We start from the raw sequence: 19,492 nt of genomic DNA, 5'->3' as shown, positions 1-19,492 counted from the left end.
AGTCAAACATTTTTTTTTTACAAAATAAAAAAAGTTTGTGTTCATCAGGTTCATTTGTAATCTATTACTTCTTCATGCTGACACACACTGTGCCAGCAGTCAGCTTCATGAACCTGCCCAGAGGTCAAAGGTCAGCTCAGGCTTATGGGGGTCATCAGGTCTCTGGAGGAAACAGACCACTGGGACCACCTCCACCTGCTGCCTGCTCCTGGGCGCCCCCTGCTGGTATTTACATTACACCACGCAATCTACTTTGTAAATCACAACTAGTGGAAGTAACTGCTTTACTAATATTCACTTTAGTGTATTTAAATAGTTCTGGGCCTTTTTATACTCTTTCTTTTAACATGTGAATAAATGCAAGTAGCTATTACACAATTTAACTCACTTTTAAATCACAAGAGGTGGAAATAACTGATTCCAACTCTTCACATTACTATCACGGAGAGTTTTAGGATTTGGACATTTTATACATTTTAGTTCAGGGACCACAAACGGCCCAGTGTTGGTCCTCGGGCTTTATGTTTGACTTCGCTGATATAAGAGGTTTAAGGGATTAATGATCAATTCTGCGTTATATAATTTTCTTTTGGGTTCATGTATTTTTATGAGGTTGTTTTCCCCTGAATGACTGTGTATGGATGGTAGCAGCGTAAATTAGGCTTAAATCACATTTTAAACCGTTTTTGTGTCTTACAAGCTGCAAAACGATAAACATTATAATAAACCAAGATTTTAAAGAATTCCCGATTTTTCCCAACACTGTGTGACGCTACTGCTGTTGAATGTGCCCAGAACAGGAAGTCTTCCGATTGGTCGAGGAACCAATGTGACGTCACAGCAATTTCCGGTTGAAGGGACTCAATTTCAATCTAAAGTAGTGACCTGAATTATATATAAAAATTATATATCGAAGGAAAATATATAAAAGTAAAATATTAAAATAAAAATAGATAAAAGAAAGGTTAAAATATTAAAACAATATATAATAAAATAAAATAAAGGATCACTGCTTTCACGTAATAAATTATTTTGGTATTTAATTTGGTATTTATTATCTTTTATTTACTGAACTAAATGCTTACATTTCACAAACTTAAAATAATATAATTCCAAAATTCACAAAAACATCATTAAGAACATTTAAGATGTACAGATTGTATGAAATGTGGTTAAATTTATATCATATTTAGCAGTTTTGGGTGTTTTACTGGGTTGATCCATGGTTTTGGATGTAATACAATTTGTGAATGATTTAGGTTCGATTTAGTGTTTTTTATTTCTTTTTTTTGTGTAATTAAACCTTAATGAAGTTCGCGTCATTGTGTCTGTGGTTTTATTGTGAAAAGCCGAGCTGAGGTGCGTTTGTTTTGTGTCGCTGGGCGTGCAGCCGGAAGCGTCGCGGTGCTGCCGCTGCGGCTGAGGTCCGATAAACCGTGAAATCCCCGGCAAATGTCACCGTGACAGCGCAGGCGGGCGGGGATTGCCCACGGGAGGCGATTCTATGTGTGGCGGAGAAAAACTGCGCAGTTTGACGGTCCCGATGTTCACAAACTGCGCGTTTTCCGCCTTTTTTGGGGCGACCGGGAGATGCTGCTGAGTGAAACCCGACGAGCCGCTGCTGCACGTTCACACGTGAGAATCAGCGCTGATTAACGAAACTGTAAAATCCCAGTTTTTCAACGTCCAGTGAAGGCACCACGGCTGATTTTACAATTAGTTTTTTTGGTTTAAAAAAAACTTAATATCTGGAATTTACTCTGTGTGTGTGTGTGTGTGTGTGTGTGTGTGTGTGTTGAAGCAGAAGTTCCAGTTTAAGTTCAGTGATTAATAATGATTAATAATTAAGCTCTTCAAGGTCTTTATCAAAAAGCCGAATCCTAACGAGGAGTGTCGTAACGTCTGTGTGTCGCTCAGACGGCGCCGGGCTGACGGACCAGGATGGACAAACCGGGTTGGATGCGTCTCGTTGGCGAGTCGTCTGAGGTTCGGCGCTCGACTAATAATCCTGTTCCTGCTCCTGAGTGTGACCCTCTGACCTCTGACCTCTGGCCGTCCCGCAGGTCTTCATTTGGGGGGGTCAGGCCTCCGAGGTCCTGCAGGCCTTCAGCCAGCTGCGACGGCTCGGACGGTTCTGTGACGTGGTTCTTGTGGCCGGCGGCCGCCGCCTCCCCGCCCACCGTGCCTTGCTCGCCGGCTCCTGCCCGTACTTTGACGCCATGTTCACCTCGGGCATGAAGGAGGAGCAGCAGCAGGAGGTGCTCCAGTCCAGGGAGGGTGGAGGAGAAAAATCTGGAATTTAGATTTCTGGAGTTTGGGGAATAAATCTAATGTGTCATTTTAAGATTTCCAGATTTTCTTCCTGATCCAGAACTTGGTCTCTCCGTGTCTCGTCAATAAGGAGTCCTCACCCAGAAATCCACTCGTCCTCGTTAAGAAACGATTATTGGTGTTTGACCTCAGTTGAAACTGAAAATCTGGAGTTTGAAAGAGTTTTTTAGTTTGGGCTCTTTGTTCAAACCGGAATCGCCCACAAGAGGGCGCACTTCCAAACGGGAGGATTTGATCGTCGTCGCCGCGGGAAGCTGAGATCATAAACCTACTTCTGGTAAATTTAGCCGCGATGTCAAAATAGGAGAAGTTGTGAGCAATAAATACGATATCACATGACCTGATGGTCCAGTATCTGTGGAACAATGTTACTAACGTTTAAAAAATACTTAAAATTTCCCAAAACCGAGAGGAAGTTTGTTTGAAACAGGATCTGAACAAACTCCGTGTGAAACTCCTCATAAATTCTGAGGGTTGATTTAAAGACCACTGCAGGAGACGTGAGGATTCCGGGTGACGGCTCCTTTAAGAGGCAGGTGAGGTGAAGAGTAACGAGGCACCCCTGTGGGCTGCAGGTGGCGCTGGGGGGTTTGTCGTTCGAGGGTCTGACGGCGGTGGTGGACTTCCTGTACAGCGGCGAGCTGCGGCTGGATGGAGGGAACGTCGGCGGCGTGCTGCAGGCCGCTCACCTCCTGCAGGTGGCGCCAAACTGACTTTCTCCAGCATTAAGCGACGTGCGGGCTCACAGTGTGACCTCCGCTGTGCTCAGGTGCTGCGTGCGGTGGACTTCTGCTGCCAGTACCTGGAGCAGCAGGTGAACCAGGACACGTACCTGGACCTGCAGGAGCTGGCCGGCTTCTACCAGCTGGAGCGACTCGACCTCTTCATCGACCGCTTCATCCTCGACCGCTTCGCCGCACTTTCCCTCACTACCGACTTCCTGCAGCGCACCTCGCTCAACAAGTTCACCTGCTACCTCTGCAGCGACCAGGTGAGCCCTCCAGCAGCCAGGTGAGCTCTCCAGCAGCCAGGTGAGCCCTCCAGCAGCCAGGTGAGCCCTCCAGCAGCCCTCCAGCAGCCAGGTGAGCCCTCCAGCAGTCTTCCAGCAGCCAGGTGAGCCCTCCAGCAGCCCTCCAGCAGCCAGGTGAGTCCTCCAGCAGCCAGGTGAGCCCTCCAGCAGCCCTCCAGCAGCCCTCCAGCAGCCCTCCAGCAGCCCTCCAGCAGCCAGGTGAGCCCTCCAGCAGTCCTCCAGCAGCCAGGTGAGCCCTCCGGTCCAAGTTCCGTCACCTGATGGTGAAACCTGAGCGCATCTCGGCCTTCTGACGTCCCTGTCCCTCGCCGCTGCAGATCAGCCATGCGTGGTCTTTCCTCCCTCAGGTGCAACAGGACGGCGAGCGGTCGCTGCTCTGCGCCGCCCTCCAGTGGCTCGCCCACACGCCGGAGCGCGCTGGCCACGCCCACCAGCTTCTCTCCCACATCCGGCTCCCGCTGGTGTCGGTGGCGGAGCTAGCCAACCGGGCGCTGCCGGCGCTCGGCAGCCTGCTGCCGGAGGACGGTGCCGCCAGGGAGCTGGTGGAGGAGGCGCTGCTGTACCACCGGGAGGTCTACGCTCAGCCTGTCCTGCAGACCAGGCGCACGGCGCTGCGAGGGGGCGTCGCCCGGCTGCTGCTCACCGGAGGACAGGTGAGGTCACTGCACCGGGAAGGAACGACGGAACAACAGTTAGCGTCACGCTTCCGACAAGCAGTCCCTCTGGACCCGGAGCCGGTCTGGACCCGGAGCAGGTCTGGACCCGGAGCCGGTCTTGACTTGATGTGTTTCTGACGAAGGTGTTCGAGCGCGGCCAGCGTCTGACGTCCAGCGTGAGCCGGCTGGATGGCGTCCCCCCGGGGGTCTGGGAGGAGGAGACAGTGCTGCCGGTCTGGCGAAGCCACCACAGCGTGGCGGTGCTGGGGGGCTTCGTGTTCGCCGGCGGCGGCAGCACATCCAGCAGCAGCGAGAGAGACACGGCCTGCGACCTGCTGCACAGATACAACCCTCGAGACCACCAGTGGACCCAGGTATGGTGCCAGACCCTCCGGCTGAGGTCACTTCCTGTTTCCTGCCGCACACTGACACTGCGTCTCTGTTTCCACCCAGTGTGCGTCGATGAACCTGAAACGGTCGGACTTCTTCCTGGGGGCGGTGGGAGACGGTCTGATCGCAGTGGGAGGGAGGAACCACACGGGGGCTCAGTTCTCTGTGGAGGTCTACAAACCGGCCCAGGACCGCTGGTCCTTCGTCTCCAGACTCCCAAAGTAAGAACCAACTCCTACTTTAATCTGTCGCCGTTTCCTCCATTTCCACGGCATCAAAGTCAGAACGTTTTTAAGAAGTGGCATCTTTCAGGCTCCGTTTCCATGACAACGTTTCACCTGATCCATTAAAGAAAAGTCTTTTGTTTCCACGGCAGCAGCAGACACACTGACAACCATGTAGTTAGTCTGCCGGGCCACCAGGGGGCTGTAGCTGGCTTTTGTAATGAAACCACACATGTGCATCGCTGCAAGACAATTGAGATTATCAACAATTGAGTGACTGATGAGGAATCAGATTACATCAGGGAGAGTCTCAACTATTCAACTACTGATCTGGACGATTAAACTAGAATACGACCGCCAGTCAAACCACTACGGGTCGGCCATGTTGGTTTACTGGAGCATGAGCAGGACTATTTACCTCGGAGGTGGGATGCGCAGGAGCAGTAACGTCGCTCCATAGCCTCCGTCAGTCCCTACAGGGGGAATTCGCCACCATCAAAGAAAAGTTCAGAACACCGTTGTCGTGGAAACGAACCCCCAAGTTGTGAAGAAAGTTTTGCGGTGACACTCGTTTTCGTCGTGTTTCGAGTACCATGGTCGTGTGAACGGACCCAAACGCTGGCGTGTAACCGCCGCCTGGTTTGAGACGTCCGCGCTGCTTCGTCTTCTTGTTGTGAGGAAACGTCGAAAATCAACTCCGTTTCCCTGCAGGTGTTCGTACGGCCACGGGGGGGCGGTCCTCGACGGCATCGTTTACATCTCCGGCGGTCAGGACAGCATGGCAGGCGCGTTCCGCAGCGACTTCCTGAGCTACGACCCGTCGAGGGACGAGGACGGGTGGGCGGAGCTTCAGCCCATGCACGAGGTGCGGAGCTGGCACTGCATGGCCTCCCTGCACCACCTCGTCTACGCCATCGGGGGCAGCACCAACTGCGGCGACGTCGCCGAGCACTACGACACACAGCGGGTGGAGGCCTACGACGTGCGTCACCGCCAGTGGACCCAGTTGGCGCCGCTGCTGCACCCCAACAGCGAGGCGGCGGCGGCGGTCTGGGACGGGAGGGTCTTCGTGCTCGGCGGCTACAGCTGGGAGAGGATGGAGTTCTTCAACGGCGTCCAGGTGTACGACCCCGACAGGCGCCAGTGGATCCAAGGGCCCGACCTGCGTGAGAGCACCGCCGGGGCGGCGGCGTGCGTCTGCATGGTGAGGCCGGGGGCGGCGCCGGGGGCGGCGCCGGGGACGGCGGTGCAGGCGGAGCATCGCAAAGACCCTGAAACAGACTCCTGAAGCCCCCAAGTTCTGTGTGTGTGTGTGTGTGTGTGTGTGTGTGTGTGTGTGTGTGTGTGTGTGTGTGTGTGTGTGTGTGTGTGTGTGTGTGTGTGTGTGTGTGTGTGTGTGTGTGTGTGTGTGTGTGTGTGTGTGTGTGTGTGTGTGTGTGTGTGTGTGTGTGTGTGTGTGTGTGTGTGTGTGTGTGTGTGTGTGTGTGTGTGTGTGTGTGTGTTGAATAGACGATGTGCATCAAAGTGTCTTTGTAAGACGGTTTAATAAAATCAAATAAAAACAGAGTCCTGTGCAGCCCTCCAGATTCCAGCAGGTCAGTCTGTCCACTGGGGGGCGATGTCTCCTCACTCGAACGGGTAGTAAGGGTGAGACCTGAACCTGAGAGACAAACAAGTTGGTGTGTGTGTGTGTGTGTGTGTGTGTGTGTGTGTGTGTGTGTGTGTGTGTGTGTGTGTGTGTGTGTGTGTGTGTGTGTGTGTGTGTGTGTGTGTGTGTGTGTGTGTGTGTGTGTGTGTGTGTGTGTGTGTGTGTGTGTGTGTGTGTGTGTGTGGAAGGGGGGGGAGTCACTTTTTTTTTTTTTTTTGCTGTTATTTGTTTAAAGACGAACTCACAGATTGAACTTACTCGTCCAGAGGCAGAGTCCTCCAGCCCCGGTTCAGACCGCGGAGAGCCGCCATGTCTGCTGTGGTCAGGCCGAAGTCAAAGATCTTCACACACACACACACACACACACACACACACACACACACACACACACACACACACACACACACAAAGTGAATTTTGTATAACATGACCCTTTATACTACAGAGTATTACTTCATGCATTTTGGACGTCACTTCTCGTCTTTAGTCCCGGGGACACATACGGTTCAGTTTCAGGTCAGACAGGTGAACTAGAGCCACAATAACTTTTAAATTTAAACGTTTAAAGTTTTTCTCGGTTGTGTTCCAGAATATACGTGATGAAAACATGACTGACAATCACAACATAAAGCCAATTTGAATGAAACCTTGTGGTGGAAAATGGTGTTGGATTGTGGGTGTGGCCTGACGGCAGTGAGCGAGCCTCGCCGCCGCTGTCAGGCTCAGGTTCCAGTATCGTGTCGCTACGCCGAAGAAATGTGTTTAAAAAAATCTGTGTTATCTTTGAAATGTTTCCTCTTTGCTTGTTGGTTTGGGCTGCAGCCTCGTTCAGGACAGGTTGGACTCGTGGCATTATGTTGATTTGGTAAATTAGTAAAGAGTGAAGCGGCGCCTCCTGGTGGAAACTGTGAGAATCAACAGGGGGAAGTGAAAAAGGTTGTACCTTCGTATTTTCCAGGATGTGATGAGGTTTGTCGCTCTTCGGGATGACGGATACTCCCTGCTGAACGTGGTACCTGAGCAACACCTGAGGACACACACACACACACACACACTTGAGGACACACACACACACACACACACACACACACACACACACACGGACACACACACACACTTGAGGACACACACACAAACACACACACTTGAGGACACACACACAAACACACCTGAGCTGAGCTGCGTCTGTGTCTCTTGGCGATGTCGAGCACCACTGGATCCTCCAGGAGCTTCTGTGGGTCCCCGTCTTCTCTCAGCCTGAGGGGCGGGGGAGGGGGGGCGGGTGAGGGGGAGGGGGCGGGGGGGGGGGGGGGTGTTCGACAATAAAGAAAACTGACCATGGAGAGACAGAAAATAAACACAAGCAGAAATATAACAATAGTTAAAGTATATAAAAGTATTTATATAAAGAACTAAAGAGATTTTCTCGGTAAGTACGTAATATAACAGATAACTAGAGCTACACTCGGTAGAGCGCAGACTTTTGCCCACGCAACGTTTGTGGAACTGAGTTAGCATCACTAGCATGATAGCCGCTAGCTCATATCAATGCTAATTAGCCTGTCAGGTAGCTTCATCACTGAAACACTGAGCAGGGAGCGTCTCCATGGCAACAGATGCTGATCTCCTTTGATCTCCTCCATGAGGTACCTCTCTCATCCGCTTTGTATGGGACAGTTTTTCACAGTTTTTTGGGGATTTATTCTGAAACATTTAGTCGTTAACGTCCCGAAATCTCATGGATTGGTCCTTCATGATGACAAATCATCCCTGAAGATTTCATGGAATTCAGGTGAAGGTTTTTGCAAAACGTTGGTCAAATACATACACACATATACATCAATAAATAATAAATAAATACACGCAGACAAAAACTTAACCTTCTCGGCCAACGTTCGTTGTACCAAATGTAACTAACAACAGCCCCCTCTAGTGGCATTTCTGCTGTTTTCAAAACTTTGCCATGTAAACGCTAAACGCTCCTGAAACAAAAAGGTGAACTGGATGGTTCTCAAAGTGTGGGGTCGGGGGCTCCCCTGGGGGGCGCCAGAGAGCAGCATGGGGGAGGAAGTGTGCAACGTTCAGGCGCTGCGTTCAGGCGCTTCGTTCAGGCGCTACGCTCAGGTGCTACGTTCAGGCGCTTCGTTCAGGCACTACGTTCAGGCGCTGCGTTCAGGCGCTACGTTCAGGCGCTACACTCAGGCGCTACGTTCAGGCGCTACGTTCAGGCGCTACGTTCAGGCGCTACGTTAAGGCGCTACGTTCGGGCGCTACGTTCGGGCGCTGCGTTCGGGCGCTGCGTTCGGGCGCTGCGTTCGGGCGCTGCGTTCGGGCGCTGCGTTCAGGCGCTACGTTCAGGCGCTACGTTCAGGCGCTACGTTCAGGCGCTACGTTCAGGCGCTACGTTCAGGTGCTACGCTCAGGCGCTACGTTCAGGCGCTACGTTCAGGCGCTGCGGGGTCTTACTCTTCTGGCGGCCGGGCCGGCGAACCAAAGGGGCTGAAGGCAGTCAGCGTGATGTTTTTAGATTTACAGAACTCGATCATTCCAGCGTCCACCAGGTAAGGATGAAGCTCCACCTGCAGAACAGGAAAACATCAGGACAGTCCACCGATGACTCATGACTGAATAAAGCAAACGACTCGTCTGGTTAAAAACTGAAGCTTTCAATTCTGTTTTTTTTTCTTTTAAGAGTTTTTGTAAGTTTACCCAGTTGGAATGTTAAAATATGTAAAATCCAGTCCCGTTTGTTACACTGGATTTATTCATTAGATTTATTTATTCAACTTTGCTGTCGTTACAGGAGGTTTGTGAGCTAAACAGTGGAATCATGTGCCACGCAGGAGCTAATCAGCTTTTTAGTTTAATAAGTAAACCTAATGAGATAAAAACCAGAATAAATACTATCTAATTAATCTGACAGGAACAGAGACCTGATTGACAGCAGGAGGGACTCTGCACAGAGCCAGGAGTCTCTGCAGCTGCAGGACGCTGAAGTTGGACACTCCGATGCTCCTCACCTTCCCCGAGGCCTGAAGGGCCTCCATGCCCTGCAAACAACAACACAAACACCTCAAGAAAACTAGAGCTACACTCAGTAGAGTGCTGGCTTTCACTAACGCCACATTTGTTTGTGGAACCAAGTTAGCATCACTAGCGTCTCCATGGCAACAGACACTGATCTCCTTTGATCTCCTCCATGAGGAGCCTCTCCCATCCACTTTCCATGGGACAGTTTTGACTGTTTTTAGGGATTTATTCTGAAACGTTTAGTCGTTAATGTCCCAAAATATAAAGGATTGGTCCTTGATGATGACAAATCATCCCTGTAGATTATTGTAATTCAGGTGAGTAGAGTTTACGAAAATACATACGAACAAACAAACAAACAACTAAATAAACAGATGAAAACGTAACCTTCGTTGGTGAAGAACAATCAGAACACAATGGTAACAAAATATAAAACGTAATAATGACTAAACAGCAACATTAAAGTTTATAACAGCAAGAAAACAACAACAACACAAAAATGACAGCAACAACAACAACAAGGAAAATAAAATTGACAATGATAATGGCAACAACACAAACAACAATAGTAGAAAATAATAATAAAAAAACCATAATGATACGACAACAACATCAAAGTTAGTAACAATGACCACCACAGCACAAACAGCAGCTACAGACAATGGGAACAAAATACACATCAACAACAACAGCGACATTGAAGTCAACAACAAAAACAATAATAACATCCCACGAGCCTGCAGACGGTAAAGCAGCATAAAATAAGGATAAAACAATAATAATAAAAATAAGATTTTTCTCCTCACCCTCCAAACATCCAAGTAGTCAACATCAGAGGTCAATATCTTTCCATCCTTCGTTGGGAAAAGCTCGTCTCCTATTTTCTGAAAAAACAATTTCAGTTTGTCAGTTTAAATGAGTTCAATCACAGAATTATCCATCTTTAGATCAAAACATCTCATTTTAACTTTTTAGGAGTCACTTCATTGCTTCGTTGTTCTCGGAGGAGAGTCGGCGCGTTTTCAAAAAGTTGCATTTTGAGTGGCTGAGAGCAGCGTTGTCGTCCCCACAGACCCCCAGACACGTCGTCCCCACAGACCCCCGGACACGTCGTCCCCACAGACCCCCGGACACGACGTCCCCACAGACCCCCAGACACGTCGTCCCCACAGACCCCCGGACACGACGTCCCCACAGACCCCCAGACACGTCGTCCCCACAGACCCCCGGACACGTCGTCCCCACAGACCCCCAGACACGTCGTCCCCACAGACCCCCGGACACGTCGTCCCCACAGACCCCCGGACACGACGTCCCCACAGACCCCCAGACACGTCGTCCCCACAGACCCCCGGACACGACGTCCCCACAGACCCCCGGACACGTCGTCCCCACAGACCCCCAGACACGTCGTCCCCACAGACCCCCGGACACGACGTCCCCACAGACCCCCGGACACGTCGTCCCCACAGACCCCCGGACACGTCGTCCCCACAGACCCCCAGACACGACGTCCCCACAGACCCCCGGACACGTCGTCCCCACAGACCCCCAGACACGTCGTCCCCACAGACCCCCGGACACGACGGAAGCTTTGAACAGGTCAATCCAGTGTGAGAGACTCGCTGTCACCTTCAGGCCGACGGGGAAATGGATGAGGTAGAGGTCCAGGTAGTCCAGCTGCAGGTCACTCAGGGACCTGCTGAGGCCCAGCGGGATGTCGTCTGGCTCGTGGAAGGTTCCCCACAGCTGAGGAGAACATGCAAACAACAACAACAACAACAACAACACGTTACAGACTGAATCCACTGAGACTCAGACTCACTGCTGCCACTTACAGTGGTACCAAACATATTCTATTATTTATTTATTTCAATTTGTAAACCTTACATTTTTTTTGTTATTTAATAACATAATAATTTATTAAATGAAATTAAAATATAGAATAAAATTGTCTGATTTGACTGGAAAAGCACTTTGTTGACCTTCTGGTGTAAAGGGCTTTAAAACATATATGTTGATTGAGTGATAAAAATATTTTTAGAACAACAAACATCAATAATAATAACAATAATTGTCATTATTATGAAAATCAACATGACGTAATAATAATAACAATGCTTCTACTAATAATAAGCCTTTTTCCTTTTAATTCTAATTAAAGCTTTTCATCCAGATGTGTTAGAGCATTAATATATTTTCTACCAATCAGAGAGAAAGAAAGAATAAACTATGAGGGAACGTTCGTCTCTTTTCTCTGCTGCTATGAAACATTAACAGGAACATTTACTGAGTTGACATAAAGTTTCCTTGAACCAGAAGGAGGGATGTGGACCAGATGTGAGCCAGATGTGGACCAAATGTAGACCAGGTTTGAGCCAGATGTGGACCAGGTTTGAGCCAGATTTGGACCAGATGTAGACCAGATGTGGACCAGATTTGGACCAGATGTGGACCAGGTTTGAGCCCAATGTGGACCAGATGTAGACCAGATTTGGACCAGATGTAGACCAGATTTGGACCAGATGTAGACCAGGTTTGAGCCAGATGTGGACCAGGTTTGAGCCAGATGTGGACCAGATGTAGACCAGATTTGGACCAGATGTGGACCAGGTTTGAGCCCGATGTGGACCAGATGTAGACCAGATGTGGACCAGATGTGAGCCAGATGTGGACCAAATGTAGACCAGGTTTGAGCCAGATGTGGACCAGATGTGAGCCAGATGTGGACCAAATGTAGACCAGGTTTGAGCCAGATGTGGACCAGATGTAGACCAGATGTGGACCAGATGTGAGCCAGATGTGGACCAAATGTAGACCAGGTTTGAGCCAGATGTGGACCAGATGTGAGCCAGATGTGGACCAAATGTAGACCAGGTTTGAGCCAGATGTGGACCAGATGTGGACCAGATGTGAGCCAGATGTGGACCAGATGTGGACCAGATGTGGGCCAGATGTGGACCAAATGTAGACCAGGTTTGAGCCAGATGTGGACCAGATGTGGACCAGATGTGAGCACCCGGGCCAGAGATTGAGACCTACTTCCCCATGGTTTCATAACTTTCCACAGGTGTAATAGGAACTTCGAGCCATTGATGTAAAACTTGTTGTCCAATCTAATAAATGATTCCAGTACTGAAGTACCATGAAAGGTGGGCGACAGTGAAGTGAGAAACATAAACAGGAAGACGTTTGTCTCCGAAGCTGAGTTCCAGAACCTGTTCTTCTCTCAGTCTGGTCCAGAACACGGCGCCGGAGGTTCTGATGAGGTTGTGTCACCTTGCTGACGATGAACATGTCCTCCCTCCGGACGACGCCCTGCTGCACCTTGCAGCGCAGCGCCTTGCCGATCTCCACCTCGTTGTTGTAGCAGTACGCCGTGTCGATGTGGCGGTACCCGGCAGCGATGGCGGTCTCCACGGCGCCCTGGACCGAAGTCCGTGGAAGATGAGACGACTGGAACAATTCAATGAAATAATGCAGAACTATAATCGTCCATACTTTTCTTTGCACTCACATTTAAACAGCAGAAATGGCTGAAGTTACTTCCTGCTGGAGGATTACAATGAACAGAGTATGTATTATAGACATTTATGATGATAATGGAAATATAGCATCTTCCTCCTCTAACATCAGATTATAGAGCATCTTCCTCCTCTAATATCAAATTATAGAGCATCTTCCTCCTTGAGATGATTTATTAAGGGAGTCATTAAACTGACCCACACAGTGATGGCAGCTCGGCTAATGCTAATGCTAATGCTACAATAATGTGCACACTATTATGTTATTTTAAAAAAAAGAAAAGCTGTGTAAACTTGGCTTATCGGCCAGAAAGTTACTCCAGTACTTTCAAAGAAAAAGTAACTTCCTCGTCTTCATTAGTCTGCACAACACATGAGCTGCTTGAGCTCTTCCTCCTGCTGAAGGAGCCCAGACGACTGCCAAGCAGCAGGCACACAGCAGATTCTGCTGAGCGAGTAGTGAATGTGTGACTGAGGCTACCTTCCACGTTCCCAGACCGAGGACAGGCATTCGTCGGCCGTCGTTCAGCTGGACGCTCTGCTCCAGCCGCCCGTCCTCCATGCTGGACGCCAACACTCGTCTTCCTCTTTCTGCTCACAGCTTCTGCTGAGTCCACCTCCTTCCCTTTTTCTGATGATTCTCAACGTTTATCTTCTGTTTCAGTCCATCTTCCTTCCTTCCTCTCTGAAGTCTCTCTTTCCCTCCGTCTTATCAGCACAGAGGTTAATTATTAGACAACGTGCAGAGCGTCACCAGAGTGAAGTATTTATGTGTGAACATGAAGGGCAAAGGTCACTCTTGTCACCGCAGCTTCACACACAAACACACACCGGCCGGGACGACAGCTGTAATGTCTCTACTCTGATTGGAAGGTATTTATCATGACGACATACATGGTGTCGGGTTTCTGCCTGTTAAAAGTACCAAGAAATGACTGTGTTGTCTGTGGTGCAGAATAAATAAAGTTAAATTGAATTGAACATAAATAACAACAAGTCTCTCTAAATTGCACCGCTGCATCACGACCCTTAGGCCCCGTTTCCACGGCAACGTTTTTAGTGAAAACACATTGTTTTGTTTCACATTTACATTGTCCTCCTCCTGCTCCTCCTCCTCCTCCTCTTCCTCCTCCTCTTCCTCATCCTCCTGCTCCTCCTCCTCCTCCTGTTCCTCTTCCTCCTCCTCCTGCTCCTCCTCCTCCTCCTCTTCCTCCTGCTCCTCCTCCTGCTCCTCCTCCTCCTCTTCCTCCTCCTCCTCCTCCTCCTCCTGCTCCTCCTCCTCCTCCTCTTGCTCCTCCTCCTACTCCTGCTCCTCCTCCTCCTCCTCCTGCTCCTCCTCAGTGAAGCGCTGCTCCACACTGGAAATTCACGTATTAATAGGATATTGTGGTCCCACAGTGCCACCTTGTGGTCAGTTATGTCATCGCTGTACGGAGCAGCGGTCACTTCCTCCAACGTTTTGTGTGTATTGACCGTCTTCCTGCTCCGTCTCCATCCTCAAGCGGACCAGTGAAATCATTCTACAAAACTTAATGATCCATTTGTTTCTCTGCTGGACTCTGTCTTTATGTTGTTATTTATTTCATTATTGTTCATTTCTTTATTTTAAGAGCTCCAGACTAAAGACATGTCTACTGACTGCACTAATGGCTGAAGGCGTTGACTAGCGCCCTTTGGAAAGCAGATCGAGGTGTGAAAATGTTGCTAGGATGCCATGAAAAGTATTGTCGTCAAATGATTTATGCATTTTATTTAAGAATATCATTATTTAGTTGTATATCAGTAGAACTGTACATGTTATATGTGTATCAATTATTAGTGTATTGTTTGTGGAACTCCAGAAAGGCATTTTGTTTTTCTTCACTAGTTTTCACGGTGTTTCGATGATTGAGAGAAAAATAAATCGACACTACGCCCATTTTGAAATTCTCTGCGTCTTCGAGTATCTACATCCGAGGGGCGGCGACACTGTTCAGTGGGAAACACGTGCAAACGCCTCTTTGAGTGTTGAAGGTTGCCGACCCCTGGCCTACAGCAACACTTCCCCACAGATTCCAAAGGACACACTCTGGACCTGGTGTGCCAAGGCAGTGTGTTATAACAACTTTTGAGGAAGAAAACATTACCTACAAGTTTTGACAATGTTCATAGAATAATTTAATACAAATATATTTCAAAGTAAAATATTTACAGAGCTACATTAATTCTTCCAGCATTCACACAGTTCTGTACAAAAAGGTCTGTAAAGAAACTAAAATGGAGGCTAGCAGTGTTTCTGTCTCCATTCTGGATGGGGGCGTGGCTTAAAACTGATATGACATCACTGGCTTTGTTATAGTAAGATGTCACTGCACATGGCTGTCATCGTATTGCTTTGATCTAATGGCTTTGATCTAATGGCTTAGATCACAAGCCATTAGAGCAAACTTCAGTTGGACTGTGTGACTTTGATGTGAAAAGACACATACAGCATACATTACTACGAGGAAAGTGCTCACTTGAAGGATATAGAACAAGAACCACCAGTGTTGATAAACGAGAACTACCAGTGTTGATAAACGAGAACTACCAGTGTTGATAAACGAGAACCACCAGTGTTGATAAACGAGAACCACCAGGGTTGATAAACGAGAACCACCAGTGTTGATAAACGAGAACTACCAGTGTTGATAAACAATGAATTCAAAAGAAGCTGGAGATAAAAGTTCTAAGAAAAAGGATATCCAGAGGATGTCTAAACGGTTGGAAGCACCAAGACAGAAGACTGGGGCTTCCTCAGTCAGGAAGTGCCCTCAAAGAACAATGAAGGTCTTCAAGCCAGAAGTAAGTGAGCTGAAGCTTGATGGCAGAGACACAACCATTTTTGACCTGAAGACAAATGAGAGTCTTCCTACAAGGTTCCAGCTCGGCTCTGAAGAGGTGGCTCACATAAGTAGCCAGGACCTTCAAAAAGAAGAGGACTACAAGGTGAAGTACAGAGCTCTTAAAGAGAAGTTCTATAAGGAGGTGAAGGAGAGAAAGAGGGTGCAGCATGAGAAGGAGGCTCTGATGGTTCAGTTTGAGAACCTAGTGGCTGAGAAGAAGACCCCCCAACCTCAGAACCAGAGCATGCTGGCTCAGAATGAGAAGCTGCTGGATGTGGGTAAGAGCCTCCTGGCTGAAAACATAGACTTCCACGCCAACAGTGAGACCTTGCTGGCTGAGTACAAAGACCTCCTCGCCAACAACGAGACCCTGTTGGCTGAGAACAAAGACCTCGTCACCAACAACGAGACCACGTTGGCTGAGAACAAAGACCTCGAGGCTAAGAATGAGAGCATGACGTCTGAGAATGAGAGCCTGCTGGCTCAGAAGGAGATCCTGGAGTTTCAGAAGGAGATGCTGCTGGGTCAGAAGGAGATCCTGCTGCCTGAGAACAAAGACCTCCATGTCAACAACGAGACCCTGTTGGCTGAGAACAATACCCTCCGCACTCAGTATGAGACCATACTGGCTGAGATTGAGACCCTGAAGAAACAGGGTGAGACCATGGTGGCTGAGAACAATACTCTCCACACTGAGAACGAGACCCTCCAGGACCAGCGAGATACCCTGCTGGTCCAGAGAGAGACCCTGTTGGCTGAGCACAAGACTCTCGGTGATAAGAATGAGACCCTCCTGGACCAGCGAGATACCCTGCTGGTCCAGAGAGAGACCCTGTTGGCTGAGCACAAGACTCTCGGTGATAAGAATGAGACCCTCCTGGTCCAGCGAGATACCCTGCTGGATCAGGGTGAGACCCTGTTGGCTAAGAACAATACTCTCCGTGATGAGAATGAGACCCTCCTGGTCCAGAGAGAGACCCTGTTGGCTGAGCACAAGACTCTCGGTGATAAGAATGAGACCATCCTGGTCCAGCGAGATACCCTGCTGGATCAGGGTGAGAACCTGTTGGCTAAGAACAATACTCTCCGTGATGAGAATGAGACCCTCCTGGCCAAGAGAGAGACCCTGTTGGCTGAGCACAAGACTCTCCGGGGTGAGACTGAGAACCTGCAGGTTCAGAATCAGACCCTGCTGGATCAGGGTGAGACCATGCTGGCTGAGAAGACGACTCTCTGTGCTAAGAACAACAACCTCCGGTCTAAAATGAAGACCGTCCAAACCCTCATAGCTCAGAACAAGACCCTCAAAACTGAGAACAAGACCGTCCAAGCTGAAATGATGAGGTTAGAGGAGGCCAACAAGGTCTTACAGGAGGAAATCCAGGCCAAGAAAAACAAGAAAGGGTTCTGGAGGCGGTTTCTGGGGGCTGTTTCAACAAGAGATGGAACTCAGGAGGAGGAGAAGAAGAAGAAGATGAAGAAGAAGAAGAAGAAGCTCGATCGCGCTGACTGCTAGCCGCGCTGACTGCTAGCCGCGCTGACTGCTAGCCGCGCTGCTCGCTCGCTCGCGCTGACTGCTAGCCGCGCTGACTGCTCGCTCGCGCTGACTGCTAGCCGCGCTGACTGCTAGCCGCGCTGACTGCTCGCTCGCTCGCGCTGACTGCTAGCCGCGCTGACTGCTAGCCGCGCTGACTGCTAGCCGCGCTGACGGCTCGCTCGCTCGCGCTGACGGCTCGCTCGCTCGCGCTGACTGCTCGCTCGCGCTGACTGCTAGCCGCGCTGACTGCTCGCTCGCGCTGACTGCTAGCCGCGCTGACTGCTCGCTCGCGGTGACTGCTCGCTCGCTCGCGCTGACTGCTCGCTCGCGCTGACTGCTCGCTCGCTCGGGCTGACTGTTCGCTCGCGCTGACTGCTCGCTCGCTCGCGCTGACTGCTCGCTCGCTCGGGCTGACTGTTCGCTCGCGCTGACTGCTAGCCGCACTGACTGCTCGCTCGCTCGCGCTGACTGCTCGCTCGCTCGGGCTGACTGTTCGCTCGCGCTGACTGCTAGCCGCACTGACTGCTCGCTCGCTCGCGCTGACTGCTCGCTCGCGCTGACTGCTCGCTCGCTCGCGCTGACTGCTCGCTCGCTCGGGCTGACTGCTCGCTCGCTCGGGCTGACTGCTCGCTCGCGCTGACTGCTCGCTCGCGCTGACTGCTAGCCGCGCTGACTGCTCGCTCGCTCGGGCTGACGGTTCGCTCGCGCTGACTGCTCGCTCGCGCTGACTGCTCGCCGTGCTGACTGCTCGCTCGCGCTGACTGCTCGCTCGCGCTGACTGCTCGCTCGCGCTGACTGCTCGCTCGCGCTGACTGCTCCTGCCATTACTTTCCATACCTGGAATAAACGCCGCTCAAGCGGGTCGACACCCCCTTTATTCTGCCTGCACAGGTAAGAGTACTGGGTCCTAGACCCCATGCGGTTTAGGCGCTCCGACAAGGAATCCTGACGCCCAGTGGACGCTGCAGGTAACTGCTGGGATGACTTGTCTAAAACACACAAACTCAATAGTCCGAATAACATCTAATATGAAACCACGACTCCCAACAAGCGAGCCGGGGGTCAGTCACAATAACTGTGGTGATTCGTATCGATCTCAGGTCTGTTGTTTCCATCGTCAGCCACAGGTTTGGAACGTGCAGAATCTAGAAAATAGATAGAAAATGATATCTAATAATGAGGACTGAGCGTCAGACGTCACTGCTGTACAGCTCGTTAGCTCCGTTAGCTTAGCCACGGCGGCTGTTGTCTCCCCGTGAGGACATCAGGAGACAGCGAGGATCCACAGAGTTTTACCGGACGTTGCTGGAGTCGTGGTGGGTGAGAAGGACGGAGTTATTCCCCTGCTGCCGAGTGAGACTGTGAATTCCTGCTGGTTATAAACGGAGGGATTTCCTTGGGTAGCAGTGTTTCACAGTCGCCACAAGGGGGCACTGCTCCCTTTCCTATGAGCCCCGACGGCAAGCACGTCAACCAAACTGAAAGGTTTCTTTTCTTCTGTTGTGATGTTCAGTTCCATGTTCCTAATACAGATTCAAAATGTGCATGCTGCTGTGTTTGTGTCTTATTTAATGGTGCCACTTTACACTGAAGTGGTTATTAGTGTTTTCAGGGTCCGGAGAGTGAAGATTTTCAGAGCACTTCACTGTGATTGTAGATGTGAGAGATATTGTGAACCCTACACACTTTATATTCATTGAAATGTTCCCTATGGCCATGTACACATTTTTATTGGAAGTTAATAAGGGCTTGATGCTCCATCCGGTGCTGCCAGCCAGTGACAAAAGGTGATGAAATGTTTTGTTTCCCAATCGATCAAACACATCCAGAATGAAAATAATCTCCAGAAAAGTTCATTGTTGTCTGTATGATGCTTTTCCTGAAGCCATCCACCTGCCAGGTAGCATCCTGGAAAGCCCGCCTCTTTTCTGCTCTCGGCCAATCACAAGTGAACTCACCTCAGCGTCTACCTGCTGTCTCGGTAACGGAGTGACTGACAGGCTCTCTCACCGCTCATTAACTGTTGTCATGGTAACGGAGTGACTGACAGGCTCTCTCGCCGCTCATTAACTGTTGTAAACTCTGATAACATCTCGTGAACGAACGCAGATAAACACGGCTGAAGAATGAGCATTTTAGCGTCCAGCGCGTTTTACGCTGAAGGTGGGGTTATTTACGACAGAAACCTTTTGGCTCCACCTTGCATGACTACACCCTGGTACTGACTCAGACACCCAGTTCACTTGGATGAACGACTC

At 49.9% G+C, this 19,492-nt stretch overlaps 2 protein-coding genes across 2 annotated transcripts; one reads left to right on the top strand and one right to left on the bottom strand.

The window, feature by feature from the left end:
- The first annotated feature begins 1,374 nt into the window (after positions 1 to 1,374).
- klhl36 (kelch-like family member 36) lies at positions 1,375 to 6,175 on the top strand. Its single transcript, XM_080474569.1, has 9 exons — positions 1,375 to 1,635; positions 1,918 to 1,986; positions 2,064 to 2,258; positions 2,907 to 3,029; positions 3,101 to 3,322; positions 3,709 to 4,014; positions 4,161 to 4,391; positions 4,471 to 4,628; positions 5,343 to 6,175. Exons 2-9 carry the CDS (start codon positions 1,942 to 1,944, stop codon positions 5,917 to 5,919), a joined length of 1,857 nt encoding a protein of 618 aa, XP_080330695.1. The 5' UTR covers positions 1,375 to 1,635; positions 1,918 to 1,941; the 3' UTR covers positions 5,920 to 6,175.
- LOC308116398 (aldo-keto reductase 1B) lies at positions 6,156 to 18,655 on the bottom strand. Its single transcript, XM_080474570.1, has 11 exons — positions 18,531 to 18,655; positions 13,315 to 13,541; positions 12,589 to 12,765; positions 10,942 to 11,058; positions 10,116 to 10,193; positions 9,213 to 9,329; positions 8,746 to 8,858; positions 7,449 to 7,536; positions 7,223 to 7,306; positions 6,538 to 6,620; positions 6,156 to 6,291 (listed from the first exon to the last, which is right to left on the bottom strand). The coding sequence occupies exons 2-11, from the start codon at positions 13,393 to 13,395 to the stop codon at positions 6,258 to 6,260; spliced, it is 972 nt and encodes a 323-aa protein (XP_080330696.1). The 5' UTR covers positions 13,396 to 13,541; positions 18,531 to 18,655; the 3' UTR covers positions 6,156 to 6,257.
- Positions 18,656 to 19,492: the final 837 nt, after the last annotated feature.

The sequence above is a fragment of the Lipophrys pholis genome, assembly GCF_963383615.2.
Source record: "Lipophrys pholis genome assembly, chromosome: 11".
Taxonomy (NCBI): domain Eukaryota; kingdom Metazoa; phylum Chordata; class Actinopteri; order Blenniiformes; family Blenniidae; genus Lipophrys; species Lipophrys pholis.
This window is presented reverse-complemented; position numbering and strand designations above follow the sequence as displayed.